Source organism: Heloderma suspectum, chromosome 5, assembly GCF_057233095.1.
Source record: "Heloderma suspectum isolate Gila_16-S chromosome 5, 16-S_ref, whole genome shotgun sequence".
In the NCBI taxonomy this organism is placed as follows: domain Eukaryota; kingdom Metazoa; phylum Chordata; class Lepidosauria; order Squamata; family Helodermatidae; genus Heloderma; species Heloderma suspectum.
The window spans coordinates 4,073,972-4,090,172 of record NC_139462.1 but is presented as its reverse complement, the minus strand read 5'-3'; the positions used below and the strand labels follow the sequence as shown (position 1 = coordinate 4,090,172).

The 16,201-nt window shown below is 47.5% G+C and overlaps 1 protein-coding gene across 1 annotated transcript in view; it reads left to right on the top strand.

Annotated features, from left to right (window-relative positions):
* Positions 1 to 639: 639 nt before the first annotated feature.
* Positions 640 to 16,201, top strand: part of DYSF (dysferlin) — a 186,796-nt gene continuing 171,234 nt past the window's right edge. Inside the window, exon 1 of the mRNA XM_084855234.1 lies at positions 640 to 733. Coding sequence (XP_084711360.1) covers positions 640 to 733 — 94 coding nt within the window. The remainder of the gene's footprint in view (positions 734 to 16,201) is intronic.

Here is a 16,201-nt window from a genome sequence, read left to right as displayed (position 1 = left end):
GTTGTTCAGGCAGGCATTTGGGGTGGGTTAGGGTATTTTTTTTAAAAAAAAATTATGGTAAAATTTTATTGTTTTAAATTGTTTATGGTGGGTTGTACATCGCCCAGAGTGGCTGGGTGACCAGTCAGATGGGCGATTAATAAATTTAATAAATAAATAAAAATAAAATAGGCTTCCCCAACCTGGAGCCCTCCAGATGTGTAGGACACAACTCTCCTAATAGCTAGCTGGAGGATTATGGGAGTTGTAGTCCAACACACTGGAGGGCATGAGGTCGGGGGAGGCTCCTGCACAGGGTAGTGGGTGGAGGGGAATATGGACCAAGCAGTAGGCTGGTGCCTAGCCGGGAATGATGCCTCGCTGAGGGAGGGGCCTTCGGACTGCCCTCCGCCCAAGCCTGGCCTCCCCCCACCGCGCACCGCCCAGACCCTCGGCTGGCTTTCCTGTGCCCCCCGCTCCGCCCGGCTAAGCATCCCAGGGCGGCGAGCGGCGAGCGCCCCCTGGCGGGATGCCGCCGCCGCCGCCGCCGCCGGTCCTGATGCTGCGTCCGGAGCGGGAGGCGGCGCCGGGCGGGCGGCTCTGCGGGCTGCGCAGCCGGCGCGCCACTCCCGCGGACGGACGGCCGGCCCGGCACGAGCCATGCTCCGCTGCGTGCTCCAGCGCGCCTGCAGCCTGCCCGGCGCGGAGAAGGGCGACAAGCGCAGCGACCCGGTGGCCAGCCTGGCCTTCCGAGGTGAGCCGGGCGCTTGGCGGGGTCCTGCCGGGCCCGCGGGGGGCGGGAGCCGGCGGGGGTCGCGCGGCGCCTTCTGCCCTGAGCTGGTTCGCGAGGATCAGTGACACTGCTGGTCGTTTCGACGGTCGTGTTCTTATTTTATCGGCATGCCCACCACTCTTTTGCGCGCGGGAAGTGGGCGGGATGGAAAAGCGGCTTAAATGGGGAAAGGAAGAGCCCATGCCGGCTGGGGATGATGGGAGTGGAAGTCCAGCACACCTGGAGGGTCCCAGGTTGGGGCAGGCTGATCTAGGGACTGTAGATTTCGCACTGCCCCATGACGCCATAGCGGAAAACTTACGGGGGGGGGGGCTCTTTCAGCCCAGCACAGGATCCTACTTTACTTATTTATTTATTTATGAATTATTACATTCTTATCCTACCTTTTCCCCTCTTGCAAGGAACCCAAGGCAGCTTACGTGGTCCTCCTCCCTATGTTATCCTCACAACAACCCTGTGTGGTAGGCTAGGCTGAGAGTCAGTGACTGGCCCAAAGTCCCCTGTGAGTTTCATGGCCAGGTGGGGACTAGAACTCGGATCTCCGGAGCCCCAGTCCAACACTCTAGCCACTACACCACCCTGGCTCTCCGAGTGATCTACAGAGGGCTGGATTGGAATACCCTGTCTCTGATCCATTCTCACTGCTCAGTCATGTGTGATTCCAGTTTTTCAGTAGCTATATTAGGGTGGGTGGTGCGTCTTATTTCTTGGCAAGGGACAGAAAAGGGGGAACTGGTCCTTGGCTGTGTCTGTAGCTCCCTCAAGTATTGAAGGAGCTGCCACCTCCATCACTCAAGTCACTTTCCCCTCCTCCTTTATGTCATAGAACCCTAGAGCTGGAGGGGTCTTGGAGGCCATCTAGTCCACCCTCTCCCTGTTTGATGCAGGAAATCCAGAGCTGGAGCATCCCCAATAGATGCCTGTCCAGCTTTTGCCTGAAGACTTCCAGCGAGGGAGACCCCCCCCCCCACAATGCACATAAAGTAATTGGCTCCATTGTCCAGCTATTCTTACCAGTAAAAAGTTTCTCTTAATGTCCAGCCCAAATCTGCCTCCTGTAACTTAAGCCTGTTAGATCTAGTGCTGCCTTTGGGGCATGAGAGGACAAGTCTTTGCCCTCTTCGGTGTGAGATCCCTTCAGGGATTTGAAGAATGTGCCCAGGCTATCGGTCTTCCTTCTTCAGACTAAACATACCCATTTCTTCAACCTTTCCTCACAGGATTTGCTTCCCATACCTCTGACCACCTTTCTTGCCCTACTTTGAACCCATTCCTACTTCGGGATCCATTTTAGCAGAGCCAACTCTGCATCACCCTAATTTCCTTCACGGCTGGAGGTTTGAACCCAGCTCTCCCCAAATTATTTCCCCTCTATCCTATCCTATCCTATCCTATCCTATCCTATCCTATAGAATATAACCTACTCTGCTACTGACACCAGACTTTGCCTATCCTTTCTCCGTGACTTTGTTTGTCAGCCTCCAGATCCCCAGGAAGCATGAGCTTTGGGGAACAAATGGATCATAGATTGTGCTCCTCTTTTGCGTTTAATTGCTACACTTGGTGTTGTGAAGGAATCCCCCCGCCCCACACAAGTTGACTAGCTGCTTTAAGCTTTGTGATGTCTTTGGCTTTCCCATGTGGTTGGATCCACTTGCTTGGATCAAGTGGAATGTTCTGACTGACCAGCCCCTTCAGCAGTGCACCCCGTCTGCTCCCACTTTTTGCTTCTTTGGGATCCGGTGGTGGTGATGGCCTGGGTCAGTCTCTGTCTGTGCATCATTTCTGGAGGATCCCACCTTGGAGACATTTTTCTAGTGTCACTCTTTGGCCTGTGAAAGCTGGAAACTCAGCATGAAGACAAAGGCTTCACCTGTCGGTTTCTGACTATCACAGTAACATGAATAAAAAATGATCGAAAACTGTAATCAGGTTTTTTAAAATTTCAGTTATATGAAACATCTCTTAAAATAACCTGGTTCAAAATGAAATCTGAATACTAAAGCCTACATATTCAGATGCTCCTAAAACTGAAGCTATTACTCCCTGCTGCTTTTCTGCACAAAAGAACAAACCAAGGGCAAAAATAGTTGATTTCTGAAGTCACGTATGTTGTATTTGTCAACCAAAGAATGTGGGTGCTTACTTCCTGTATCACTGTTCTGCCCAGTAAGCCCCAGTTCTAGCTTCTGGGAAGCTCTGGGCACACAGCCTTCAAATAAGCGTTCTTGCTTAGTGACTTTGTATGCTTACAGAAAGACCCAGACAGGACCCTTAATTTCACAGTTGTTCTCTTCTGTCTTTCTGTTCTGTAGAGCAAAATACAATCGGGCTGTGTGAGCAGAGGTTTTGGACTATGCTTCTGGGTTGTTTAAAGGCTCTGTTTACATTAGCTGCAAAGTGATCTGTTTTAATTGTTACTGCAGCCATTGGTATGCATGCTTCTTCAGGCAAATACATAAAGTAGAATCCTGGACACTTGGTTTAAATCAGAGATATAAATCTGCCACTTTTCTTCATGATTTAAATAATGATTTAACTGAGTTCATGCTGAGGCACATTGGAGATCAGCTAGAAAAAAAATCCCGGTCCTGGTTTGGGGAACGGGGACTCAGTAACCTTTTGCCACTTTCCAGGCATGTTATTCTGGGATTTGTCTGAAAACAGTCCCAGGGCTAGTGTTTGGTGGTTAAGAGTGGGAGCTGTGAGCCAAACGTCACCCTAGCACTGATCTCCCTTGGTAGCTTTTTAATCAGCTGCAGCTCCCAGAATCTGCAACAGGACTGTTGTAAGGACGGCTGAGCTGCTGTGAGTTAAGACACTATATAAAGTTACTAATTAAATACTTAAATACATTATTATTGTTTCCTTTGCTCATATGATCACCCTCCACTAGTAGCATTGTTCCAAACATCACCTTCTTGGACACGTTTTGCCCGCTTTGCATTAGTGCTTGGGGATGTCTCGATGCTGAATGGGTGTGTGTGTGTGTGTGCAGAATTGCCTCAATGGGCAGATTTCGCAAGGTTTCTGCTTGGGTCAAGTGATATTTCTGGGGCATCCGTGACGCAGGGCATGGTCTGAAAGGTAGGCTTCAGGTTCCTTTGCAATGTATCAATTATTTATTTATTATTAACGTTTCATATACTGCCTAAAAAGCCATCAAGGCAATGTACAACAATTAAAAATAATACAAACTTGCAACAATCAAAACAGTAAGAAAAACCAATTAAGGGTGCAATCCTATGCAGGTTCTGACATGAAAAAAGCCCTACAACTCCCAGCATTCCCCAGCCAGTGTATCTGGCTGGGGAATGCTGGGAGTTGTAGGACTTTTTTTTTCTGTCTAAACCCGCATAGGATTGTGCCCTAAATTGTTTAAACCCCCCCCCCCACATTTTAAATGGCAAAATGGAAAAGAATGCCCTGGTAACCCTTTCTAAAGGGCAAGAGAGTGGGGGCCAATCGTAGTTCTGGGGGGAGTGCATTCCATAGTTTGGGGGCAACACAGGAGAAAGCCCATTTGCATGTGCCTGAGGAGCAGGCCTCTGCAGGTAACATTGTCCTCAGAATGTCCTCTCCTGCAAAGTCTGGGCAGGGTCGTAGCACGACGGGTGGTCCCTTAGATAGTCTGGTCCTAGGCCTTTCAGGCTTTAAAAGTTAAGACCAACACCAACATCTGCCCTGAAGCAGATGGCAAACAGTGCAAGTCTTTCAGGACAGATATAATATGGTCCCGATATGGTGCGCCGGTGAGCAGCCGAGCTGCTGTATTTTGCACCACTTGAACCTCACCCACCAGGTAAAACTCCCCGTTATACGCATAAGTCCTACGCCAACCCTTTATCTAATACCGTCCTTGGTATCCATTATGCTTTACGCTTAGTGATTGGCTGTTATAAGGCGGTCTAGCTTCATTTAAGTCCCCTCTCTAAATCGAAGTGCGTCCCTGCTGGAAACGTAGTTACTGATGTTTTAACTAATTCCAGAGAAATCCCCTAGCTGTCCCATTCTACACCCATCTTGCACTCTATGCTGCCCTGATAGGTAAGCAAAAACCCGATGGCAGGTTCACGCAGCCATTTGCCTTGGAATGAGTTCAGTTACAATGCTGTGTAAGCTCCCAGCGCAAGGACGGTCCACCTGTTCAGCACCCAGTTTCCCAGATGGCTCAATGGGAAGCTCACAAACCAGGGCGCAAGGCAGAATTCTTGTTCTCCCCACTGGCAGCTTGTACTCAGTGGTGCCTCTCAGCCTGCAGCCTGCTGTTATGGCTACTTGGTGAGGCGCTTCACCGTTCGGCTTTGGGATTTAGGTCAAACTACACTTTAAAGATGCAGCTAGCAGATTTTTTTTACTCCAAAGTAAGCGCAGGGGATGCAATCCTGGTTGGGACCCTTGCACACGGGCCAGGGGAGCTTCAGCCCTTTGCCCCCACCGAAGTCCCTGCAATTTAAATGGCCAAACAGCAATCCACTGTAACAAATGGATCACTTTTGGGCAATGTGAATTACAGCTGCGGGCCCCTTGGTGTGGATCGGGAACACGGTGTTTGTGCGTAGGCAAATGGATTAAAGCCCCCTACCCCACTGCTAAGGTCCCAGTCTGGATCAGGTCCCTTGGACTTACTTTTGAGTAAAAAAGGGAAGAAAAGACAGAGCTGCTAGATACGTCTTTACAGTAATGTGTAGTTTGACTCTGATTTTTGGGGGTAATTTTGAATGATTTTGTTTGTGTTGTAAATCACTTTGGAAGCCACTATGGCTGAAAGGAGGTCTCTGTTTATAGCAAATATAAATGTGGAGTGTAATCCTATGCATGTTTACTCAGAAGTAAGTCCCACTATGTTGAATGGAGCTGACTTCCAGGTAAGTGCGTATAGGATTGCAACACTAAGAATGAAACTCAGCAGGCATTTGCCATGGAGTTAGCAAAGGAGCCTGGAATGTATTTTGAAAGTCACATAACAGCGTGTTATATGCATACGTGAATTTTATGTTTAAATATAGGTATGACTATTGTGGAGTTTTAATTGAAGGATACCAGGATTTACAATGCTATGATTTTATTTATTTTTTATTTGGCATGATTTTGTTGCATTATAGCATTTGTTGTTCAGTTGTTCAGTCGTGTCCGACTCTTCGTGACCCCATGGGCCATAGCACGCCAGGCCTTCCTGTCCTCCTCTCTCTCCCGGAGCGTGCTCAAGTCCATATTCATTGCATCGGTTATGCTATCTAGCCATCCCATCCTCTGCCGTCCGCTTCTCCTTTTGCCCTCAGTCTTTCCCTGCATCAGGGTCTTTTCCAGTGACTTTTCTGATTTTATTTATTTATTTAGGCTGACATGTAATTAAGGGGAGCACAACACTTGTGCAAACACACATGCACGCCCCCCCCCCAGCAATCTGAACGAGGATATTGGGGGGGGGGAGTGGAGAGTACAGGCGGTGGGGGAATTCGCCAGTGGTGGTTGGATTGGGGCGCCCTTGGGTGGCTATGGTACTGGCCTTGAGGGGTACAGACAGAAAAGGAAATTACTCTCCATTTTGTGATCTAGATCTGCCCATCTGTCAATGACATATTATGTGCATAGTTTTATTGCCGAGAATTATCTGGGAGGTTAAACGCACGTGTCAGTCTTGGCAAGGTTAGGAGCTGAGAAGCCGTGAGGCCACTTGAGGTTCAGTTCAGGTGGGGTGGATGAGGGCAGTGTTGTGAGGCCTGGGGAAGTGCTTTGCCCCAGGTGAAATCCCAGAGGAGAATTCCTGTTAGTCTGGAGACCCTCCCTCACGTCACAGGTGGGAGTAGAGATCCTCAGCTAACTTGGAACGGCTCTCTTTTCACACCAGGGGTCACTCCTGCTGCCACACTGTGACACGTTGCAGAAGGGCCTAGGCCACCCTCCACCAACCTGGTGCGCTCCACATGTGTTGGACTGCAACTCCCATCACCCCAGCTGGCTCAACACATCTGGAGTGTCAAGGTTGGATCTGAGCCCATAGAGTCCCAAAGCAGCTCTGATTCTGAGGAAGAGATACAAACCGTGGGAGAGGAACCCGCTTGCTTTTCAGAGGCGCAGCTGGAGGGAGACCCCCCCCTGCTCACATTCCTGGGAGCAACAGTGACCCTGGCATGGAGAGGGAGGGACAACTTGAGCTTCTGGACATGAGGCGCAGGTACAGAGACAAGCGAGAGGTTGCGGGTGCCGAGAGGAGGTGCTCAGCCCAACTGGCGCGACAACAGCTGCTCCCCAAGGCCCCACGGGATAGGGGGCAGGACTCTCCCCTCCTACTCCTTAAGTTCAGAGACTTGCCACGCTTTTCTCCAAACAGAGACCAACTGACGTCCTACTCTTAGATTCCCCTGATAGGCTGCTCCTTTGTATTTCCACTTAGTCTCAGGCAATTAGCATCTGTAAGCATCATTAGGTTGAATGGAAATAAAGCCTTGGAAAAGAGCCCTTTTGTCTGCGTGTTGATTCTGGCTACTGGAGGATTTCAGAAGGCAGCAGGGGCATTCCTGACATGGAGCACACGAGGTTGGGGGAGGCTATTGTACTCTGTCCATTGTATATTGCAGCCTGCCCTCCAATGTTTTTGCCCTCAATATCCATCAGCCCAGGCTAGCATGGCCAACTGCAGGAATGCTGGGAGTCATCATCCAAAATATCTGGAGGGGACCAGGTTGGGGAAGGATCCTCTGCTGTATTAATTGATCCTACAGTAGCCTGAGTCCTGCACAGATTTAAAAGCTGAGCACTTGGGTGTTTGTTCTTTTGACTCAAGCTATGCTAGAAAAACATACGGGTTCAGAATATACCTCAGCAGCTGCAGCATGTGAAATGGCCGCCTGTCCACTGAATGGCACCTTTAGGGTTCATGCACATCCTGCATTCACCCACCTGTGTGCATGGATCAACCACCCACCCACTCAGTCTCTCTGGGAAAGGAGCTGAATCCTGAAGAATGACTTTTAGCAAATCACACTGACAAACTATCACAAAAAGGCAAAAATAGGGATACTGGCTGGAGGAGAGGTGTGAAGGCCCCCCCCCCCAAACCTCAAAGGAATTCAGAATACGGGGGGGGGCTGTTCCCCCATATGTTTTTTTCTGAAAAATTGGAAAAATTGAACAATTTTGGATTATGAAATATTTTCTCTTAGAATGATGAATACAATGTTTAAGACAAGGTGTTCATATTTTGCCTTTACTCCCCAGAATGATTTTTAAAAGAGATATAATAGGAAGACTTATATGTAAGACTAGAGATGTACAATTTCTGGAAATCATCATTACATTTCTATACTGCCCCATAGCTGAAGGTCTCTGGGTGGTTTACAGAAGTTAAGCTGCCTCAAAGGTGTTTTTTAAAAATGAAACATAGATAGTATAACTCACCTGTTATTCTGTCACATGTGGAGGCAGTGGTGGAATAACCTACAGTGTTTCTCTCACAGGTGGATTTTAGAACTACTTTCATAGACTTATACAGGATCTAACCAGAAAAAGTCCAGAAACACAGGACTCTAGAGAAGAAAACCCAAACTGTCAAGAACGCACATTGTCTTTGCATATCAGTCCAATCTGCCTCACAGGGTTGTTGTTGTGAGGATAAAATGGAGAGGAGGCGAATGTAAGCCACCTTGGGTGCCTTGCAAGAAGGAAAAAGGCGGGATATAAATGCAATAAATAAATAAATAAATAAATATTATGATATGGTGACTCTTGACATATGCTGGGAAACTGAGCATGACTTGAGGCATCCCTAAATGACTGTTAGTACAAGATACATTACATCAATAATATTTTCAAATAATTAGAGTTCTGACTGGTTCTGACTGAAAGTTGGAGAGGATTCACTGCCCTGCTGACATCTGAGCCACCAGCCTCCACTGCATTTTGAAGATAAACCCCATGTGGAGTCTCCTCTTCCCCCTTCTAATCCTAAAGTGCTCTTTAGCAGGCTGTGTCTGTCACATTCCAGCAAATTCATTTCTAAAATATTGCTCCGTGAGCCTCCTGGGAGAGGGCTGCTGAGTGACCATATATAGTAGCTTTTGGCTCGGCCTGGGCTCTCTGCAAGCCAGAGGCAGGCAAGCCAGACAGTCTTGCCAGGCAATGGCCCTTCCTGCAGGCTTTGGCATTGGAGTCCGCCCTATTGTTCTGGTTCTGGTTCCATTTCCTTTCCCCATTTTGTGGTGAACTGAGTAGCACCCGGAGAGTCTTTTCTGCTGCTAAGATGGTTTGCTCGACCTTTCAAGCACTCCATGTCCTTTGCATTAGTTTCTGTTCTTGTTTATCTTCGGTCTAGAGAGCCAGGAGAAATAAAACACTGGGGAGCCTCCAAAGGTGGAACAGGAAAGTACCCAGCAGATGAGGCAGAATGGTTTTCGCCGCCCCTGACAGTGACGTTGCTGTGGAATCGCCGGTGGCTTCTGGGCCAGCATGGGGAGTGGTAAGAACTGCCTCCCCACCTTGGCGCCATCCAGATGTGTTGGACTGCAACTCCCATAATTCCCAGCCAGCCTGCCCAATGGCCAGGCTGGCTGGGAATTATGGGAGTTGCAGTCCAACAAATCTGGAAGGTGCCAATGTTGGAGAAGTCTGGATTAGAGCACCTGACAGGGACCCCGGAGACCTGGGCTCCAATGCGCGCAGCTCGCTGGGGCTGAGCTTGGGGCGGTCACTGTGTCTCGGCCTAACCTACCTCATAGGGTTGTTGTACAGACGCTAACGCTGTGTTTGCCGCAATGAGATGCTTTGGACATGCTAGGATATACATGCGATTCAAAATGCTTGCAAAGGAGTGCACCCTGGATTACATTTCCTTCAGTGTGCACAAGTTTGTGGCAAGCCGCCTGCTCTTCCACACAGTGGCATTTGATCGTGCACTCTGTGCTCCCGGGTGGAGTCAGGCACGGGGGCCTTTCCAGCTCAGCAGGCACATCTGTGCTCAGTGGTGGTCCTGACCGCCCGGAGGGCTCCCTGGTTTAAAACGGGTGGGCAGGTTGTGGCCCTCCCAAAGTCTGGGCCTGCAACTCCCATCAGCTGCAGCCAGCATAGCCAATGGCGAGGGATGATGGGAGATTCGCAGAACAACATTTAAAAAAAGAATTTCCTGGCATCTGAAAAACACAGCCACGAGCAGGGAAGGGGCCGTAGCTCAGTGGCAGAGCCCCTGCATTGCATGCAGAACATCCCAGGTTCAACCCCTGGTTCCTCCGGGCAGGGCTAGGAAAGAATCCTGCCTGAAGCCCTGGAGAGCCGCTGCTGCCGGTCAGAGTCGACAATACTGGGCTGGATGGACCGGCGGCTGACTCAGTACAAGGCAGCTTCCTCTGCTCCTATGATTTGTAGGCCAAAACATCTGGAGGGCCACAAGTTGCCCACTCTGGTTTAAAGCTATGTTTGGCAGGTCACAAATGCCATAAATACCATCATGTGGACCTAATGTTGCCATTAGCAGGGGAAAGTGTAACAGTCTCCTCCCCATCAGGGGTGTTGTTATTGACAGGCCCACCTGGGCACGGGCCCTGGATCTTTTTTTTGAGCTGTGCCCCAGATCTTGTGAGCGACCTAATTGCCTTTTTTGTTTGTTTTTTACATTTTCCCATTGACTTGCATTGGAAAACAGAAACAGCCATAACGTTTTTAGTTTGCATGATAAATACACGAAATTTGGAGACCTGGTAGCCCCCATAGAGCTGATTGAACTTGCCCAATTTCAGACAGTTAGGTCCAGTGGCTTTTGTGCTTCCACATAAGTGCATGGAACCTGACAGCCCCTATGGAGCTGACTGAGCCTGCCAGAGTTCAGACAGTTCAGTCCAGTGGCTTCTGTGCTAGCCACAGGTAAAATTTGCTTTTTTCAAGAAAATCTGTCAAAGCAAAGAGCTATAATTTTTTAATGCTTCCACATAAGTGCATGGAATTTGGGGACTTGGTAGCCCCTATGAAGCTGACTGAACCTGCCAAATTTCAGACAGTTAGGTTCAGTGGCTTTTGCACTAGCCATGCATAAAGTTTCCTTTTCTCAAAGACTAAAACAAAAAGTAAAAACTGTCAAGCCACACAGGAGATTAGAGATCCTAATCAGAAGGTGTTTAAGGTGACCATTAGGGGGTCACTATCCCTAATCTCTGGTGTAGGGTTTTTTTTGAGATGCAAAAAACCTCTCTTCCCCTACCTTTCTGCTCTTACATGCCCACTCTTGGGAGCTTGCTTGCAATGAAATTTTGAAGAGGGAGAAGGAAGGGAAGAAAGAGCTCCATGTGAAATACTGGTATTTCACACATCATCTGATTTTACTGCCCCAAACTGGAACCTTTGGCTTCTGCAGAAGTTTAGTAGCTTCAGTACAGCAAAGGAGCCAATTAGCCTCCACGAACCTCTTTCTCCCCCTCCACTTTAATTTCTCCTAAATAGCTGTAGGACTCAAATTATTCCAAAGGGAGGGCTAGGATTGTGTGGCTTCATGATTGAGAAACTGCTGGGGCTTTTAAATGGGTTCTACAGCTTTTAAAAAGCTAGAAAAAGCCCTCAGCCACCTTGCCTCATAAAGTTAATTGAAGTATGTGCAATCCTTACAAACCTTCCACAGCCTCCTAAATTCCTCTGAAGTACTACCTCTCTGAAAGGAGCCACTTGGCTTAGGGAATTCTCTCAATCCCCCACCCCTGCATACATTTCCAATCACCATTCTTCTTCTCTTCTTCCTTCCCCTATCGTGCTCTTTCTTTCTTAGAAATTCTTTCTTTCTTTCTCTTCTTTATTCTACCCAGAGAATATCTTGGGGAATTCTTAAAGAGAATTCTCTTCAGTGGGCAAGAAAAGTTCTGAACTGTATTTGACTTTATGCAAACTGACAAGAGGGTTGGTTTTTCTCCTTCTCCTCACTCAAGTCTTTGGGAAGAGGGGGTTCACATGGTTGCAGAGAAACAAATCTGGGGCTGTTTTATTTGTCAGTGGCCATTATCCAGCAATAGGAAGGGCTGTGGCTCAGTGGTAAAGCGCATCCTTGGCATGCAGGAGGTCCCAGGTTCAATCCCCAGCATCTCCAGGTAGGGCTAGGAAAGAATCCTGCATGAAACCCTGGAGAGCTGCTGCTGCCAGTCAGTGTCAACAGTTCTGGGCTAGACGGACCCAGGGTCTGACTCAGTATAAGGCAGCTTCCGATGTTCCTATGAACAGAAAGCTTTGTTTAAAAAAAATAGGAGTTTTTGGTTTGCTTTTTAAATGGAGGGGAGATAAATATTGCTAATTTATGCAATCCTATGTATGCCTACTGAGAAGTCCCATTATGTTTAATGAGACTTACCCTCAGGAAAGTGTGCATAGGATTCCAGCACAAGTTACTTTTGCAGGGAGGTTTGCGCCTTGATGTTCTGCATGTTTTCTCAGAAATAAGTCCTGAGTCGTGAGCGTGGTACTGCAAGCTTAATACAGTGCCTACCCAATTCCATCTAATGGATTGACTAGCCTTGCAGCTCAGTCCTATGCATGTTTTGTCATTTGTGGGTTTGGTGTTGTTGTTGTTTTGCATGAACTCTAGCTTCAGTGGTGAGGGAAAGGCACTTAGTACATGCTCAGAGTTTCTCCACAACTTAGCTGTAGTTTTGAAAACAGACTCATTGGCTGAATCCTGGTGAAGTCTTGGCACAAATGAAGTTATGGAGAGGAAGATACAATGAGAGCTTGTGCATAACAAAGAGGAGGTAGAGAGGAGTTGCACAAAACAAGACATCTCTTTTGATGAAGAGTTGCTGGAGGATGGTAGGATGAGGAAGGATGGTTGCATGGAGGGGAACAGAACAGGTAGGGGGAGAATGTACGTGCTCAGTGGTGAAAGAAAAACATTCTGCACACGCTCAGAGGCACTCTGTATTTAAGAACGTAAGAAGAACCGTGCTGCATCAGACCAAGGTCCATCTAGTCCAGCATTCTGCTCACACAGTGGCCAACCAGATGCCCATAGGAAACCCATAAGCAGGACATGAGTGCAATAGCACCTTCCCACCCATGTTCCCCTGCTGCTAACATTGGTGAAATGTAAATAAATTCTAGTAATTCTAAATTTTCATGGATGTATGTCCTTCAGAAACTTTGCAGATTTCTTGCCTGGGGGACACCTCTAACGACCTGTGCATTTTCATACAAATTTACCCAAAAACTATTGGGGAAGGCGTGAATGGAAGGGAAAGCAAATCACTCCCTCCCCCAAATTGGAGAACTCCCCTTCCACATGAACTGCTGCATGTATCCTTCTGAAACTTTGCTGGTTTTTTACTTAGGGACACCTCTAGGCTGTTTGTAATTTTCAGAACAATGGTGCACAAGGAACATAGGGAGATAAGTATGTCCTCTTTTGGAGACCTCAAAATGTCAAGGCCACCCTTGCACAAAAACCCTTGTGGCTAGCAATCTGAAATTTGGCAGACATGTTCTCCTCTGATGGGGCAATGAATCCTGAAATTTTTATCAAATTCTTCCAATGAATAAAAATGTTATTGGCAGTTCCCTTTAAAAGAAAATCAAAATGTAAACCCCGCACCTATTTTTCTGACACTGGGCAGTTGTAATCACCTTCTAGGGGGCTACTATGCCTGTAATTATCATCCAGTTCTGACCAAGAGAAAAAGGTTACAGGTTTTTTTTTTCTAATTTCCCATGGTAGTCCACAGGAAGCATAAAGACTCATTTTTCCAAACCTTGATTCAGGTTTGGTGCTGAGCTGAAGTGGACTCACTACAAATTGGTCCAAGCAGAAGCGGGATGTTTTCCAAAATGCTGAATCAGGGTCTGAGTTGGAGTGGGGTGGGGGGTCAGTGCACACTTCTTATGTATGTATGTAATCTATACACACTTGCAAACACATTGCATGCACATACCCCCCCATATATATATATTAGAGGTGCACTTAGACACACACACACACATATATATATATATATATATATATACACACACACACACACACACTTGTGTTATGGGCTTGTGCCCCGGATCTTTTAAGAACCTAGCAATGTCCCTGCTTCCCACGTACCTGCCTGGACCCCTAGGCCACCATCGGAGGCCCTCCTCTGGATGCCCCTGCTAAATGGAGGTGGGTGGGGGAATACAAGAGAGAGGGCCTTCTCTGTGGTGGCACCCCACCTATGGAACATTCTCCCCAAGGAGGCTTGCCTGGTGCCCACACTGTGATCTTTTAGATGCCAGGTGAAGCATTCCTTTTCTCCTAGGCAGTTTAGATTCTACCTTTTATAGTTTAGATTTGTCAATTTTTTAATTCCCATAGAGTGTGTGAATGGCTGCTTTTACAGATTTTATACTGTTATTGTTGCTTATTTATTGTGTGTTGTGTTTTCATAGAATCATAGAATTTTTACTCTTAGTATCATTAATCCGCTAGAGAATTTTCATTTTTGGGTGGGCTAAAAGTATAATACGTTCATACATACATACAAGTTTAATGTGGGGGGACTGAAGCTGCAGTCCTGTGCACACCTTCGTGGAAGGAAGCTCTACTGAACATAGTGGGACTTACTTCTGAGTAAAAAAGTGTGAGATTACACTATGAATCACTTATATCTCCCTTTTTCAGTCATTTGATGAATTTGGTTTTAGCTTGCCTTTTACAAGTCAGGAGGGCTTCATGGTTGTCGTCTAGAGAGGCCTGGTGTTTGGGGGGAAATGGGCAGGCTATGATTTTAAAAGCAAAACAAAAATAAACAAAACAGGATCTAGCTCTGCACCTCCAGTCTGGATTTCTGCAGAGTCTCACACCAGCCTTTGTGTAAGGGGGGAGGGGTCCTCATTCCCTGGAAGAGTACCAGGGATTCCACCGCTATCAAGATCTTAGGCTAGTCTTCCTCAGCCCCTCACCCTCCATATTTTGGACTACATTTGACATGCTGGCTAGGGCTGGTGGGAGCTGTAGCCCCATATGACGGGAAGGCAGCAGGCTGAGGAAGTCTGTCTTAGAATTTCAGAGGCCTGTCTACATGGGAGGTTTTCTCCGATGCTGCTATGGCTTAAAGTCATTAGGTATAAATGACATTGTGGCCACTCTGCAGCCACTCTGGAGTTTACCTGTGGGGATGCTACATTTTTGTAGAGTACTTTTATTCCATTGTTTTTCTTTAATTCAGCTCCCCTGCGGTTCAGCAGCCGTTTGCCCATCCCTCCACTTTAAATTTGGTATGATCATGGTGTTCCTAGGGTTGTGTCTTTTGCCTGGCCCTGTCATCAGTAATCTAGGTAACTAGAGTAACTCGTCTGCCTTTCCAACCCATCAAAGCCCTAGAGCACTCTTTCGAGCGTTCAGAATCTCCCAGCACCTCCTTTTTGCCAGTGGGAGTAATTAGCGTTGGTGATTATGTATTTATCTGATGTTTGTGTTACTTCACTTCCTCAATGTTGTGTTTAATTGCTTCCCCGATGTTGTGTAAAGCTGCTTCAGATTCACAAGAGTTTTATCGCAGTAGCGATCTGGCGAGGTCTTGGGATCAAGGGAGCCTGTCATTGCGAGCAGGGAGAAAGTGCCCAGAAAAGGAGAAAAGGGTGGGGGGGTTGGAAGCAATAACTCTGCAACAGTTTACTGGAATGGGGTGAAATTGGGATGGGGTGGGTGGGATGCTCTCGGGGGGGCTTTCAGATGCTGTATCGGAGAATTGGGGATTTTGACTTCTTCAGGCAAAAGTGCGCACATTGGGGAAAAGAGGGTGTGAATTATAACTCCCTGACAGTTTGCTGGAATGGGGCAAAATTGGGGTGAGTGGGCTGCTTTCAGGGGGAGCCTTCAGATGCTGTACTGGATAATTGGGTTATTTCTAGAGAATTGCAAATTAGTTTCTCTTTTGAATAATAATGTAGTAGCAGGGGGTAGCCTGGACAAGGGTGGGAAACAAGCCTCTCTCATTAGTTGAACAGCCCCTGCCCAGCTGATGACATTCGGTTCAACCCCCGCCACCAAACCCCGACGTATGTTCCTTTCAAGTGCTGTGTGACCCCTGAAAACCAGATTTTAATGGTACAGTGCATTTGGCTTTTCTTGCTCTGTGTGTCCCTGATGGACCAAAGCTGATTCCATGAAAATCCAGATAACACTCCAATGCGCTTCTCATTCCATTGTCGTGAAGATCCCCCGCCGGAAATGTCATTTTCTGCCATGATTGGTTGGTTCAGGCCTGCCCTGGGAGGATATGGCTAGATCTGAGAGACTGAGGTTTGGGGGCATTTCCAAGCAATCTGGGGTGCTTTCAAGCAAGGCTGTTATAGCACCATTGCGCTGCCTCATTCATGGGATTTTCTGGGTGGCCTAGATTTTGTCATTGTCTGCTCATAGTTCCCACCGCTTCTTTCATCTTATTCTCTTCTCTGACCACAAATAATACATTCAGAAAGAAAAGGGGATCGCTGCCCGAGGCT